The 15697-nt window shown below is 45.3% G+C and overlaps 2 protein-coding genes and 1 non-coding gene across 5 annotated transcripts in view; 1 reads left to right on the top strand and 2 right to left on the bottom strand.

The window, feature by feature from the left end:
- Positions 1 to 15697, top strand: part of LOC127039327 (zinc finger protein 420-like) — a 645607-nt gene that overhangs the window by 247250 nt on the left and 382660 nt on the right. The gene's annotated exons all lie outside the window — the stretch shown is intronic.
- The window catches only part of LOC127039329 (zinc finger protein 665-like), a 370491-nt gene that overhangs the window by 134400 nt on the left and 220394 nt on the right, over positions 1 to 15697 (bottom strand). For 2 of the 3 annotated variants that reach the window (XM_050932739.1, XM_050932738.1), the window contains exons 11-13: positions 14270 to 14352; positions 11876 to 12002; positions 9286 to 9429 (exon numbers count right to left, since the gene is read on the bottom strand). In XM_050932739.1, the coding sequence (XP_050788696.1) occupies positions 9286 to 9429; positions 11876 to 12002; positions 14270 to 14352 (354 nt within the window). Of the gene's footprint in view, positions 1 to 7679; positions 8953 to 9285; positions 9430 to 11875; positions 12003 to 14269; positions 14353 to 15697 lie in introns of all 3 variants that reach the window. The other variant, XM_050932737.1, reaches the window with a different exon arrangement.
- Positions 913 to 984, bottom strand: TRNAG-UCC (transfer RNA glycine (anticodon UCC)). The gene has a single exon. It is a non-coding gene; the product is annotated as a tRNA-Gly (tRNA).

The raw sequence follows: 15697 nt of genomic DNA on the forward strand, positions 1-15697 counted from the left end.
AAACCCCTAAGCCCCCAAGGATCCCTATAGCCTGGATGTAGGTATCTGTGCACCCTCACGAACACACTGATCCTCCCAGCGACCCCTACAGAATGGACGTAGGTATCTGTACCCCAAAATGCCCCAAAGCAACCCCGGGACCCCTGCAGCCTCGAAATAAGTATCTGTGCCCCCCCAACTCCCTAATACCCCCAGAACCCCTCCAGCCTGGATGTAGATATTTGTGACCTTCAGAAACCCCCTAAGCCCTCCCCAGGACTTCTCCAGCCTGGACATATGTATCTCTGCCCCCCACAAGCTCCCTAAGACCCATAGGGCCCCAACCAGCCTGGTTGTAGGTGTGTGTACGCCACACAAACCCCCTAAGCTCCCCAGGGCCCCCTCCAACTGGGACGTAGGTATCTGCACAACCACAACCCCTTAAATCCCCCAGGGACCCCTCCAGATCATACATAGGTTTCTGTGCCCCTCACAAACTCCCTAAATCCCCAGGGACCTCTCCAGCCGGGACATAGATATTTGTGTCCCCCATGAAGCCCCTAATTCCCACCAGAATGCCTCCAGGCTGGACGTAGCTATCTGTGCCCACCACGACCCCTAAGCCCCCCAGGGATCTCTATAGCCTCTACATAGGTGTGATGCTCTGTGCATTACCCTGCGTAGTCACATGGTGTCACTGTTACTCCATGGGGGAAATGCTCTGTGCAGGACTCCATGCGGGAAATGTGTACTCCATGCGGGAAATGCTCTGTGTTCTGTCTTTCTCCAATGACACATTTCAGCCCCTTGTATGCCTCCATCCTGTATGACTTGCTGGACTTTGACACATTTATTGTCTCATTCTATTGATAACGTGATTTTAATACAATGTGACTGAAACGAAACCACTTCCAGAAGAGGAAAAGCCATTATTGCATTGGCTTGGAATCAAACCCAGATCAACTGCTTGGAAGGCAGCTATGCTCACCACTATACCACCAATGCATCTGGCAGGAGTAGCTTTCCTGCAGGCTCTGTGTGCTGGAAAAGGGGGTGACACCTGACCACAGAGTTAGTGAGCAGGGTGGATGGGCTGGAAGCTGCCTGACAGCTGGGAGCAGAGTTAGGATCCCAGAGTGACTGAAAGGGGTAAAGGTGAAAACAGAGCTCATTGGGAGCTGGTGCCACCCCAGGAGACGGGAACTGAAGCTCAGCTTCACTCACAGAAAAATCTTCCCTAAGAAGGAAGGTGTCATGGTACAATTCCCCACTCTGAACCTTAGCATCCAAAAGATGGGGTACCAGCATGAATTCCTCTAAGCTCAATTACCAGCTTAGGACTTGTAGCGCTGCCACCAACCAGGAATTCCAGTGCCTGGTACACTCTGGTCCCCACAAAACCTTGCCCGGGGACCCCCAAGACCCAGACCCTCTGGATCTTAACACAAGGAAAGTAAACCCTTTCCCTCACCGTTGCCTCTCCCAGGCTTCCCCTCCCTGGGTTACCCTGGAAGATCACTGTGATTCAAACTCCTTGAATCCTGAAACAGAGAGGAAAATGCACCTTCCCCCCTCCTCTCTTCCCCTCCCAGAGAGAGACAGTAATCCTAACGCAGAGAGAGAATTTAGACTCTCTCTCCCCCTTCCCTCCTTTCTCCCCACCAATTCCCTGGTGAATCCAGACCCAGTCCCCTGGGCTCTCACCAGAATAAAAAACACAATTAGGTTCTTAAACAAGAAAAGCTTTTAATTAAAGAAAGAAAAAACAGTAAAAATTATCTTTGTAAATTTAAAATGGAACAGATACAGGGTCTTTCAGCTATAGACACTGGGAATACTCCCAGTCTAAGTATACAAGTACAAAGTAGAATCTTTTCACCAAAATACACATTTGAACTCCTCCCAGCCAAATACACATTTGCAAATAAAGAAAACAAACATAAGCCTAACTCGCTTTATCTATCTAGTACTCACCATTTGGAATCTATAAGAACCTGTATCAAGGAGATTGGAGAGAAACCTGGTTGCATGTCTGGTCCCTCTGAGCCCCCAGAGTGAACAACAACCAAAACTAACAGCATACACAAAAACTTCCCTCCCTCAAGATTTGAAAGTATCCTGTCCTCTGATTGGTTCTCTGGTTAGGTGACTGCCAGGCTTACTGAACTTGTTAACCCTTTACAGTCAAAGAGATATAAAGGACTTCTGTGCTATTAACTATTCTTATCTGCTTATGACAGAAGGGGACAACTTGTTTTAAAGACCAGGTTTGTGTTTGTTCCCTGCTACATACGGAGGGGCTGGGTAGTGCTGATTCCAGCCCCCAGACTCTGGGAGGATAAGGAACAAATTCAGGCTGCCAGTGACCTGCAGGAGGGAGATGATCTTTTGACAGTGACAGACGCCTCGTCCTAAAGGCCTTTGTCTGCCCCCTTCTCGTAACTGTTTGGTACAGGAATGCAGCCCTCACTCCTGGGTCTCTCCTGGGGAAATAATGTTTCTGTGCAAAACACCAAAGCTTTTAACAGAAAGGAAGAAAAGGAGATGGCAACTCGATGGGACTAGCACATAAGGAATGAAACAAAAGATGCTTCTCCCATGTGCATTGACTTAACCTTGGTTGCGGTGGTGTTGTATCTATGTTGGTCCCATGGGTCCTCTGGGGTGCCTGACATTGGTCATTTTCAGAAGACTGGACAGTGGGCTAGATGAACTGGTCTGACTCAGTATGGCTGTTCTTATGTTCTAACTGCTGTTTAGGAAAGACACGACCTTTCAGGCTACACAGAACTGAAGCAGGGTGCTGGGTTAGCTCCAAAGCTTGTCTCTTTCACCAACAGAGGTTGGTCCTCGACAAGCGCTTACCCTTAATCGCCTTGTCTCTCTTGGACTCTGAAAAGTGTTTTCTCTCCACTCCCTTTGGAGAGAAGTTAAGTTTCCCTTTGGGCAAGTATCAGGCTGAAGCAATTGTATTGACTGTGACACTAGAATTGAAGATTTAATATTATAAATAAAAGAGTCTAAACCTGAGGTTCTGGTTTTCACATTGGTTTTTCTAACTCAGTTCCCAATTCTCTTCTAGAAAGACCTCCGGGATGCCTGCCCAGCCCAGCAAAAGTGGCCAGGAGAAAGCCCACAATCCTGCTCTTTCAGGTAGTTGAAGGCTCCTATCAAATCCCCCCTCACTCAGTCAGTCCCCAGTCTGTGGCAGTGCATAGGATTCTTCCGTCCTAAGTGCAGGACTCTGCACTTCTCCTTGTTGAACCTCCTCAGATTTCTTTTGGCCCAATCCTCCAATTTGTCTAGGTCACTCTGGACCCAAACCCTGTCCTCCAGAGCGAACAGCATATGTTCCATGATTTCATAGGGCAGAGTTTTGTGCTGTCGGGAGCTTTCCCTGTGTGAATTTGACAGGTGAAACAACATACAGACACATTGTGACCTTTCTCAGGGTACTGAGGACTGAGTCTCCTTGTTGCCACTTGCCACAAGGGAGTTTTGCATTTGGCAGCTGGATGTTAGTGACCAAACTCACCAGCCTGCTGGAACTCAAGGACCCTCCTCTGAGCTACAGCAGCCACCCTAACCCCTGAGTTCCTTCAATGTGTCCCCCTCTGGGGTCCAGCCTAGATCACCAGATCCTTGGTGAAATCCCAGATCCTCTCTTTCCAAAGTATCCCAGGTCACTAATTTTACTGTGGACCATTGCTACGGTATCACACAGCACTTGAGTACAGTTATTGAACAAGCAAAAACAATTATTTCACAACGGATAGAGATTTAAACAAACAAATGTGAGCGACGGAAACCAACTGTTACTAATTAAACAAAGGCAGAAAATGATAGAAGAGAAAGGCCAGCACAAAAAACAGAGAGAGGAACAATAAGATACTAAAAGGACAATGGTTGGAACTCTCCATTTCTCTCAGTCTTTGGATTGATGGGTACTAGAGCTGTAGCAACAGTTGAGGAACCAGTGTAAATTAAATCAAATTAACTTTTCAAGATTAGCCATCGTTTCCTGTATGACTAACAAAACACAAAAACAAGACAACTTTCAGTTTTCCAAAATAATTCAGATTATCACAGTCTCTTACTCTTTAACCAATAACTTCACCTATAATTTCATTTTAATTGGTAACAAGAACATATTGTGGCAGAGCTCTGACCTTGCTCTCATGGGTCCTGCGCTTCTAGGCAGTTTATGCTAGCCTCAGTAGTTCAGTGACCCTCCAAGTAGCCCTTCTCTCTCTAGGGCCAGGGTTACAGTCTACCAAGCCCTTTTTATCATAGGCCTGCAAGGAGGTTGGTGAGAGAACTCCCAGTCTCTGTTCAGCCACCTGTCCTGACAGGGGCCTGACTTCCCCTCCCAGGAGATGTTCCTGTAATGGTGGGTTGGGGGGGAACCCGGGCCAGCCCTCTACTCCGGATTCTGGCCCAGGGACCCTAATGGTAGCAGTTGTTGGCAACCAACCTTTCACTGCCAGAGTTGCTACATTTCCCTGGGACACTTCCCCACAGCTCTCCTGCTTCTCCCTTCTTCACCCTTACCTTAGGACTTCTTCTTTTATGATGGCCTGAGGGTGTCTTCAGTAACCAGCCCTTCAGCTGCACTTCCTAACCTCTGTCTCCCTAGCTCTTCCCTATCTGATTGTAGTGAGCCCTTTTTATAGTATCAGCAGGGCCTTAATTAGAGTCAGGTGGTCACATTAACTGAATGGCCTCACTTGACTCTTTGCAGGTTAATTAGTCAGGTGTTCTCATTAGCCTGGAGCAGCCCCTTCTCTGCTCAGTCAGGGAACAGAAAACTGTTAATCCAGTGGCCAGTTTATCTGCCTTCTGCTACTCTGGTGTACCAGCTTGCCTGGGTCTATCACAATATTTAAAGATCACAAATTGTTGTATGTGTTAGTTTTCTTTTAATCCCCATTGCCAACAACTGAACCTTGGTTCTTATTGTGGTTTGTCCCAACGTAGGACCCAACCACTTCTGTGAGTTCATATATCTCAGGATCTTCTGCCATATGTGTTGGTAGAAGGGGTCTTCTATGTCAGAATGTTTGCATCATGGAGAAAAATACCTCTCTTTTCACACTTCTTAATCTTTCAAAGTAGGAGGAGGTAGAGAAGTAATGTAAATGCATAAAGCACAAGAGAAACCTCTCTGGTCTACACTAAAGACATTTATCAGGATAACTATATTGCTTAGGGGTGTGAAAAATCCACACAGCTGAGCAATGTAGTTACACAGCCCTAACCACCTGTGTAGATAGTGCTACATGAGCGGGAGAGCTTCTCCTGCCAACAAAGCCACCGCTGCTTGCGGGGGCTGCACTAATCAAGTCCGATGGAAGAAATCTCTCCCATTGGCTTAGAGCATCTGTAATAGCAGTGCTACAGCAGCGCAGCTACACTGGTGCAGCTGTGCCAACATCAGCTTCATTGTGTAGCCACAGCGTCAGACACAAAACCATAGTATCAGGACTCAACATGTGTGTATCCAGAAGTCTGAAATTGGAGGCTGACAAATTCATTGCCTCATTGGTTACCATCATTTCTACAGCCTGAAAGTCCTTGTTACCCAGCTAGGCAGCCAGTTTGGGATCCACAGGGAAGGAATGTCCTATGAAGCACTCCCCCTTTGCATCCAAACAGTGAAGGATGACTGTTCCCAATCTAACCCTGGCATACTTTGGAAGTGTAATCAGGGACACTGAACTAGGAAGTGGAGTTGTACAAACAATTTTCCTTGGGTCACTATAGCTTCCTTTACTGGGGTGGAAACCAAGAACTGGCTGTGGACTCTTTCAACCTCAGCTCTTTCCAAATCCTTGGTCTTGGATAGGGGAAATTTACACTTCTCTGAAGTAGAATACTTTACAAAACCACTTAAAATCTCAGCAGTGTTAATGGGGAATGGCTTCCCGAAACATGCTCAGCTTTTCTTTAACTCAGTGGCACAGGTCCAGGGAAGGGACTGGATACAGGCATGGATCAGATTCTTCGTTAGTTACCACAGCTGGAGATTCTATTAAAAAATGGCCATTTTTCTGAAGATATTACATTTTCAACACTGGTTTTATTTTATACACATCTTTAGAACCTACAAAAGGATAAATTTGACAAAAACTCCACTTCTATTTCCTCAACATCTGTGTCATGAAGGGCTGCATTTCCCATAGCATAGGATTAGCTTGGAGAGATCTTCTGTAGGGCCTGGGTTACAAATGCTTTGGGAACCAAACACATGAGCATTTTGCCTAGTTCAAAACCACTTACCATGGAATTCTCTTCCCAGATCTCGGAGACAATATTGCCTTAAACAACTGAAATACACTGTAATCATATGCACTTCCTTCAGTTAGTTGGGGTTCTGCTGCTGTTCACCATTTCCGAGGGGGGATTTTAAATCACTGCTATTTCTTTGTTAGCCTGTTCAATAAATTAGAGAGTTCTCGCCTGTTGATAGAACTGCACTTCAACTTTCTCCATATCATCATGGAGGGATGGGGAAAAAGCAAAGCTGAAATCATAAATGAGGACTTTAGCAAAGGGTCATTGCCTTAAATTCTTCAATAAATCGGAGCTACATCCTATCAAACTGAACTAATATCCAATTGGGTGACCAAACACAGCCTTCAGGAAAGATAGAAACCCACATCACAGAGAGAGAATACATTACAAAGAAAGTGTCAAGTGAAATTCCAGAGCAGGTTACCTCTGATTATTCAGAACCAGGACAAGAGAGTCTCCCACCACATTGTCCTCTGATCCATTCAAACCTGCTTCCCTCATCCCTCTCTCCATAGTCAGTTATGTCATCTACAATTATTTTAGTATCCTAGCATCCCCATAATAAGGGAAAAACACCCCTCTTGCGAGAAATGGCTCTACAATAGGTGGAACCTGGGATTTAAACTCTAACTGATCATATTTGGGATCCATTTGAATTCCCCTCCCAGGACTTTGACACTTTCATCTCCAGTCATAGCAACTCTGATATAGGATTAAAGTAGTCAAAACATCATCTGCAAGCACAGACAACAGAGAATGCTTCATCACATGATATTTTGAGAAGTGGATGGACAGAATGTGATGAATATAAACTCTGCATGGCTCAGGCAAAAGGGAACAGTTCTGCAGTTAAGGGGAAGGAGGGAATCTTTGAGTCACCCCATCTCCTTCCAGTGTCACGGAGGGTGAAATTATACTTTTTTCCTGCCCCTGCTCCTCTTCATTTACATCTAATTTGAAAATTTCCCAATGTAACTGCTTTTCAGCAAAACCCAGGGCAACTGGCAATGATACAATCTGTATCACTGGTGACTCTAACAATAACTTTGCAATAGGAGGAATGGTATAAATGTGATGGTCTCTGGTTTCTCATAGGAAGGGCACACTCAAATTACTTGTGGGACAATAGAAAGGACAAATAGGTCCATTTCAAAAGAGGGTGAACTGCAAAAGGCAAAAGTAGGCCACTCATCTGGACAAGCTGAGGGCTAATGGTGCTGCACGCAGTTCAAAGAGCTTTAAAAGTTACTATGTGAGAATCAGGAAAAGTATTAAAGAAAAGAAAGTCTTGATAGCCCTAGAGATTTTTACAATGTTGATCTCCTTTGCAGATTCTCTGATGGCTAACATGGGCTGAGCGCCAAGAGAAGGTTTTCCCACACACACAGCATTCATAGGACCTCTACTCTGTGTGGATTCTCTGATGTTTAGAAAGGTGTGAGCTGCTAGTGAAGCATTTCCCACACCCACGGCATTCATAGGGCCTCTCCCCTGTGTGGATTCTCCGATGAACAGAAAGGGATGATCTTTCAGTGAAGCTTTTCCCACACTCACTGCATGCATAGGGCCTCTCCCCTGTGTGGATTTTTTGATGCCTAATAAGGTGTGAACTGCGATTGAAGGTTTTCCCGCATTCACTGCATTCATAGGGCCTCTCATCTGTGTGGATTCTCTGATGTTTAGAAAAGTATGAGATGCTAATGAAGCTTTTCCCACACTCACGGCATTCATAGGGCCTGTCTCCTGTGTGGATTCTCTGATGAACAGAAAGGGCTGAGCTGTGAGTGAAGTTTTTCCCACACTCACTGCATTCATAGGGCCTCTCCTCCATGTGGATTCTTTGATGTTTAGAAAGGTTTGAGCTGGTAGTGAAGCATTTCCCACACTTACGGCATTCATAGGGCCTCTCCCCTGTGTGGATTCTCTGATGAACAGAAAGGGTTGCTCTTTCAGTGAAGCTTTTCCCACACTTACTGCATTCATAGGGCCTCTCTCCTCTGTGGATTTTTTGATGCCTAATAAGGTGCGAACTGCAATTGAAGGTTTTCCCGCACTCACTGCATTCATAGGGCCGCTCATCTGTGTGGATTCTCTGATGTTTAGAAAAGTGTGAGATGCTAATGAAGCTTTTCCCACATTCATGGCATTCATAGGGCCTCTCCCCTGTGTGGATTCTCCGATGTACAGAAAGGGCTGATCTGTGAGTGAAGCTTTTCCCACACTCACTGCATTCATAGGGCCTCTCTCCTGTGTGGATTGTTTGATGACTAATAAGGTGGGAGCTGCGATTGAAGGTTTTCCCACACTCACTGCATTTGTAGGGTCTCTCCCGTGTGTGGATTCTCTGATGTACAGAAAGGGCTGAGCTGCGAGAAAAGGTTTTTCCACACCCACTCCATGTATTTTCTCTCTTTTGGCTAAGGATATCCTGCTGGGTTGTGGTTTCCATGAGGACCTTCTGAGTTCCCCAAGAGGAAATAAATTTATCCACTTTCTCCCCTGGCTGGTTTCCTTGATCTGTTTCTGGTCTATGATGAATCTCCCAGGATTTTCCCTCCTCATGAGTCCTGGACACATTCCTTTTCGATCTTTGTGATAATGCTCTGTTTTTACCCGCTGGCTCAACATTTTCAGGCTGAGAATTCTGCTCCTCTTTCCCACATGCCATTGCATCGCCTGCTGTGACAGAGACAGAAACTTCAGACAGGGATGGAAAGGGGAAGACCAAACAGAAACAAGTGCTGAAGACAGGTCTAATAAAAATCAGGCACTGAACTCCCACAAACTCTTCCCCCAAATAGGAGAGAGGAGGGGGATGAATTTAGCCTTCACTTCCCCTCCAAATACCCAGGTGGAAGGGAGGAAGCTACTGCGTGGTGTCTGCTAGGATCTACACAAAGTCATGAACTATATTTACCCAGAGGATATGACCCCTGCTAGGGACAATAATGAACTGAGAGACCTCCCCAAGGGCTTTGTTGGGCACATCAGATGTTTCCTTCAGGCACTTACAGATTCTGAGCTGGTTTAATGTTTTCTCACCTGTGCAGGGAGATCTCAGGATCTCTCTTTCCTCTGAACTCTGGAGGTCTGGGACCCATGGCTCTTCCCCTTGTTCCAGCTGGGAGATCATATCATGTTGGAAAACTAGAAACCCTGCTCAGATGAAAGAAAACAAAAGGAGTTCAGTTGATTTCATAAGACTTGGTCATAAAAAAAATTCTATTAATTTAACTTCAGGGTTTAGTGTGACCTGGTGGGCCAGGGGCAGTTCTCACTGAAAATGCCAAAGTTAGGGCAGGCTGAAAAAGGGAGAGCAGATGCTCCCAAAATTGATGGTTAACACTGAAGTTAAATTCACCGACCACTCACAAACTGTGCTTCTGATCCCTCACATGGGCTATCGAGAAGCTGAAAAAAGAAATCACACAGCCCCCTTTATTGCATCCCAGATCTCTGGCTCCTAATCAGCAACTAGATCCAGTACAGTGAGAGGTCATTTAAAAACTCTGCTCGCACAAACAAAGTGTTCTTCTGACCCCAAAGGGTCAGCTACATCACCATGTCACTATAAGTTTGGATATTACCCCAAATTCCATCCTTCCAGACATTCCTTTAGCATCTAAACTAAAGGTTTAAACAAAAGATACAAAGAAGTTAAATGGGAAAGCAGTCAGATACATTCCAAAATGGATATATCAGGTTCTTAGCAGTATTGGTGAGTTGCTGGTTCGAAAGTCTGTCTGGAACACATCCACAGCTTGGATGGGTCATTCAGTCCTTTGTTCCAGGGTTCAGTTTGTAAAGAAGTTGCTCCAGAGGTAGGAAGGGGGATTGAAGGCAAAATGGAGATGATGCAGGTGCCCTTTACATTCCTTTTGCCATGTGGCTTGTACTTCCTGTGTCCCAAACACAAGCTTCACAGCACGTGGCATGGAAAAGCCTTCAAGTTCTCATTACACAGGCATACCCCGGCATATCTTGCTGACTCAACAGGTGTTTCCCATGGTCCTTTCCATGGGCTCATTGTACAGCTGATGACCCTGAATAGGCCATCAAACAGGCTAGGCAGTGTTGATGCCAATATGTCTGGGCGTGTCACCCAGAAACACTGCACAAGTCTGGAAATACAGATATACCTTACATATCTGTAGCTCACAATACAAAGGTGATACAAATATAGAAACAAAATTATCATACTTGGCAAATCATAACATTTTCACTGACACCTTACATGGCATATCTAGCACGATTCACTGCAATTTTATCAGATTTTATTATTTTATTATTAATACCAAAGTGTCTCAATTCCATACAGTGTCACACTTGGTAAACCAGTAAATTCCCAGGACCAGTTCCCCAGGTCCTTGAAGATGCCGAACATTGTGCTTATGAGGGATTGAAATACCCACATATCTGCTGGGAACATACACACAGACACTGTGTCAGTCTATACCCCTGTGTTCACTCTTCTAAAAAATTATGCTCAATTTTGTACGCAGTATAGCTTGTGAGGTATAATTTGAAAACGCATAATCTACTGAATATTATCCTCCTGTTAAAATGTGTAATAACACTGTATGTAAAGTTATGAGATTTTACAGTATGATATTACTGAAAAAGTTACAATTTTGGGGAACACCCACACACCAGTTCCTAAGAGACAGCAAGGCAAACAGCTGGTCAAACAGCCATTCTCCTGCAGGGGGAAGGTGTGAAGAAGACAGTTACATTCCATCACAGGGACCTCTTGAAGCTGTTGTGGAAAACAACCACATGACTGATTTTCAATCAGCTCAGCCTGAGGCTCTTTTCTTGGTTAAAAGTGTGCAGGGGGCAACAACTATTGGAATACTGTCCCACTGAGCTAAAAATCACACAAACTTTTTACAGCTTAAAACCACAAACAATGACACATAGGTTGCACATTAATTACCTTATTTGGAATATATTGCAAAATATGATGAAGGTCAAAAACAAGCTGAACAATCAGTTTTCCATATTCGGCCTTTCCTGTTATTGTTATTACACCTGGTGATATGGGAGCAAGACTCTCCATGTCTCAAGAAATGTCACTACCAACCTAGGCCATTTTCACATGCTGGGGTGCAATCCAGATCGGCGAGGAGTTGTGTCATCTGTAATCCTGGGTGAGATTCAGTGTTCTGCTGCTGAAGCTACCCTGTCTGGATACTCCCAGCCAGCGTTCACGGACGCACTGAGTGTCTGTATGATAAGTAACCCTGGACCGGCAGCTCTGACTCCAGCCGCCTGCTTGTTACACCCTAAGCACATTCTGGTTTGGGTAGAGAAGGCTCAGGGTTTGAGAGAAGGCCGGGGGTAGGAAGCTTCTGTTCGTTATGCTGGACCTAACCCCCAGTTTTACTTGAGTAAAGAGGAGATATTTGACATTGTGTGATACTGCTCCTGTGCTCTGTTCCCAAAGTGTTCTGCAGCAGAGGAAGGTCTCTGGTAGTATGTGTGTCACTGGCCTATTGGGGTGACGCTGAAACAGGACAGGGTACAGATGGCATTGTAGGGGTGGCATGAACCTTCACTCTTCATTTCCCCTTCCAAGAACAGAGGGGACAAGAATGCTTACCTAGCGAGGTCACATTCTCATAGTTCTGCTGCATGACATCCCTGTAGAGGGCTCTCTGAGTGGGGTCGAGCAGAGTTCCCTCTTCTCTGGTGAAGTACACAGCCACCTCCTCGAAGGTCACCGGCCCCTGAAAGAGCAAGAGTCCAACACTCAGTACCTGCTGTCCCACTCACAACCCCACTATTCACGGAACAGCAGCACCAGGGAAATGGAAGCTCCGGGAGGCACATGTTAACAGTCACACCCCACCTTGCTTAGAGCAGCCAGGAGGCATCAGAGGGTAGAAAGAGAGAACCTTTGTGTCTCCCAACTGAGAGACAGAGGCAGGGTCTTCACATTTATCACATAGCTACTAGCTAGAGCTTTATATAGGAGATGGGGCTGTCTCTGGATCCTGCTGGTGGCTCCCTGGTAGGAATCCCAGCACTCTCTAAAATAAAATATATGCAAGAAAGGGGAAGTCAATAGTAAAGAATAGAAGTTAGAAGGTCAGAATTGTAGTGCCCATTAACAAAGGTTTAGAGAAAATAGAGCCTATCAAACTAACGGGATATCCTTATTGGATGAGATCAAAAGTTTGGTTGCAACTAATAGTACTGATGTAATATACCTAAACTTCCGTAAGGGACATGACTTGATCAGCCCAATATTTTTACTAAAAAAACTAGAATGATACAAAATAAACACAGCATATATTAAATAGATTAAAAACTGTGATAGTAAAAGGGGAACCATGGTCGAGTGGATTTCTTTCTAGCAGGTTCCCGCAGGGATTGGTTCTTGGCCCTGTGCTATTTAAGATTCTTATCCATGACCTAGAAGAGAGTATAAAATCATCACTGATAAAGTTTGCCACAAAGATTGGGGTTGGTGGTAACTAATGAAGTGCCAGTAGATTCAGGCTCCATCACTGGGAGTCTGGGAAGTTGTCCCAGCTCTGGCTGGAGGGTTATTTCCTGTTCCACAAAGAGAGGAAGTTCCATTCCCAACTCCTGTGCCTTGAAATTAGGCCCTATCTGACACTACACCCCTATATTCATCATAGTGATATGGTTATAATATGATTAGGACATAATTATGATGCATTTTGTACAAGATGCATCATGTGTGGTGTCACTGGAAAAGTTCTGATTTGCTGAATATGATTATCCTATTTGTGTGCACGTATCATGTTCGTATCTGAAGTTATGGATATTGACTCTGTATCTGTATTTCAAATGTGCTTACTCTGGGTAACACCCACAATGAGCCTTTCAGGTACAACAATGAAGAACCAAGACAGTGCTGATGGCTCATCAACAAAGACAATGGACTGTGGAAGAGCTTAGCCTTCCTCTGAATGTTTCAGCCAGCCTATTAGTCATGGATACTATGATGCAGCAGGGCCTGTGACCAGACCACGTGACACTAAACTCCATTTTAGTACCTGCATTTTTCCACAAACTGGACTGGGATCTGAGTTTGGAACAAAAGGTTCCCGCCATATGGAAAAGCTACATAAGGTGGGGTGTGACATCATTTCTTGGCCTCATTCCCCACACAAGAGAACTCCTGGAAACAACTGAGAAACAAAAACTGAAGTGGGAGAAGTGCTGCTCCCAGGATCAAGGGATTTCTAGCTTGTGTATGGAAACTTAGGGGACTGCTTGTAGCATCAGTCAGAGTGAGAAATTGCTAATTCAAATTCTATCCATCCACTTATGTTAGGCTTAGTCTGAGTTTTGGTTATTTGCTAAATAATCTGCTTTGATCTGTTTGTTATCACTTATAATCACTTAATCTATCTTTCTGCAGTTAATAAACTTGTTTTATGCTTTATCTTAACCAGCGTATTTTGAGTGAAGTGTCTCGGGAAAATCTGAGCTTGTTGTGCACATCTGTCCCATATCGAGGGGAAGGGGAACTATATTAATGAGCTTACATTATAGAGATCCCTGTGCACTACAAGATGGTATAATTCTGGATTTATACTACAGCAAGTATGCAAGGTTGGGGAGTGGGAAATTGGCTCTTGTCTTCTCTCTCTCCTTGAGTGGCTTAGGTAACGCACTCAGGTGGCTTAGTTGGCTGCATGGCGCCACCTGCTGTCGTGTTGGGTGATAACAGGCCCTGGTGAAATCTCCAGCAAAGCAGTGTGAGAAGGGCCAGCCCAGCTTGAGGGTTAGAGGACACAGCAGTTCCCAGAAGCTCCACAAACTGCCCCCCGGGGGTGACAACCCATCAAGCCCTACATTACCCAAGTCTCAGCAGGTTTGTCACATCCTGTCCCCTCCATTTCTCCACCCGAGATATTTCATGTTTCCCACCACCTCTAGCAATTCCCACCCTCCTATGCATTTACTGCTCCTTGACCTCCAAGCAGAACCCACCACCACCTCCCTGATAATCTCTTACCTGAGCCAGCTCCATTGCAGCCATTTCCTTCCCCCTGGGAGGACGAGATGATCTGCAGTGAAACATGGACGTTATTCTGTAGCCTGCCGGGGTGAAAAGGGCAAGGTGTGAGAATTCAGACTAAGCTTTTGTCCATTACACAAGCCGATTTCCCCCCAGGTTTTCCCCTGCTAATGCAAATTCTAGGTTCTGGCACACTGTGAAGCACAGAGTGACCTTATTCCAGTACAGGCCTAGTCCCCTCCTACCAGTGTGTAACCCTCTGACACATGGTGAAACCCTCCCAGTAACAGTCTCTCTGTCACATGTATCAAGTTTGCGGACAATACCAAGCTGGGAGGGGTTGTAAGTGCTTTGGAGGATTGGATTAAAATTCAAAATCATCTGGACAAACTGGATAAATGACCTGAAGTTAATAGGATGAAATTCAGTAGGGACAAGTGCAAAGTACTCCACTTTGGAAGGAACAATCGGAGGCCAGAGAAGAGCAGAAACAAAGGAGTCACTTCGGGGGATTCCCCCTGTCATTGTCCCCAAGGCAGCTGTCTCAGGTTTACAAAGGTGTTTCATGTTCCAACCTTTATACAGTCTCTCCTGGGAGTGCCCCTTTCATGGGCTGGGCCTAGTTTTAGTTTTGGGTAGTTAACAATCTTGGTTTATTGTTCATCTAACCAGTGTGTTTGGTTTAAAGTGTGTTGGAAACTCCGTTTGGGATAACAAGCTGGTGCATGTCATTTTCCACTGATGAAATCAAAGATTTGATATGAGCTTGTGTTGTTCAGTAGCGTGCTGGACAGTGTAAGATGCACAGGTCTGGGGGAAAGCTGGGCACTTGAGAATTTGCTAGTTTTCTTCTGAGGTGTAATTCACGAGTGGCTGTCTAGCAGCACTCAACACTGTGTAGCTAGGAGTGAGTTACATGCTGGAGACTGTGTGTTAATTGGCCAAGAGGGGCTGTTCTCGCGGGAAAACAGTGGAAAAGGCACCCCAGGTTGGAGAACTGAGGGGATACAGCTATTTAACAGTCCAGATTATACTCTGGATAATGTCACAGATATTCATTATGACAGAGCCTCTTACAACACAGAGAAAGTAAATCCACGTCCCATAAATCGAAGACTCCAGACAGAGGGCAAGTGTCCCTGGCACTGCTTCTTGCTGACAAGAGAGGTTCAGAGACAGTGCGAGAATCCTGGGGAAGCTGGGAACAGGAAGCATGGGCTGGCGGGGTTTGGTGGAGAAAGGGAACAGGAAGGGCAGGGATATTACTGAATGCAGGATCTCAGCAGTGCTAGATGACAGGATAGCACATAGCGCAGCCCATTGGAAAACACAATCCCAACTATACATACAAAATGATGGGGTCTAAATTAGTTGCTTCCACTCAAGAGATGGATCTTGGAATCTCTGTGGATAGTTCTCTGAAAA

Source organism: Gopherus flavomarginatus, chromosome 23 (genome assembly GCF_025201925.1).
Source record: "Gopherus flavomarginatus isolate rGopFla2 chromosome 23, rGopFla2.mat.asm, whole genome shotgun sequence".
NCBI lineage: Eukaryota > Metazoa > Chordata > Testudines > Testudinidae > Gopherus > Gopherus flavomarginatus.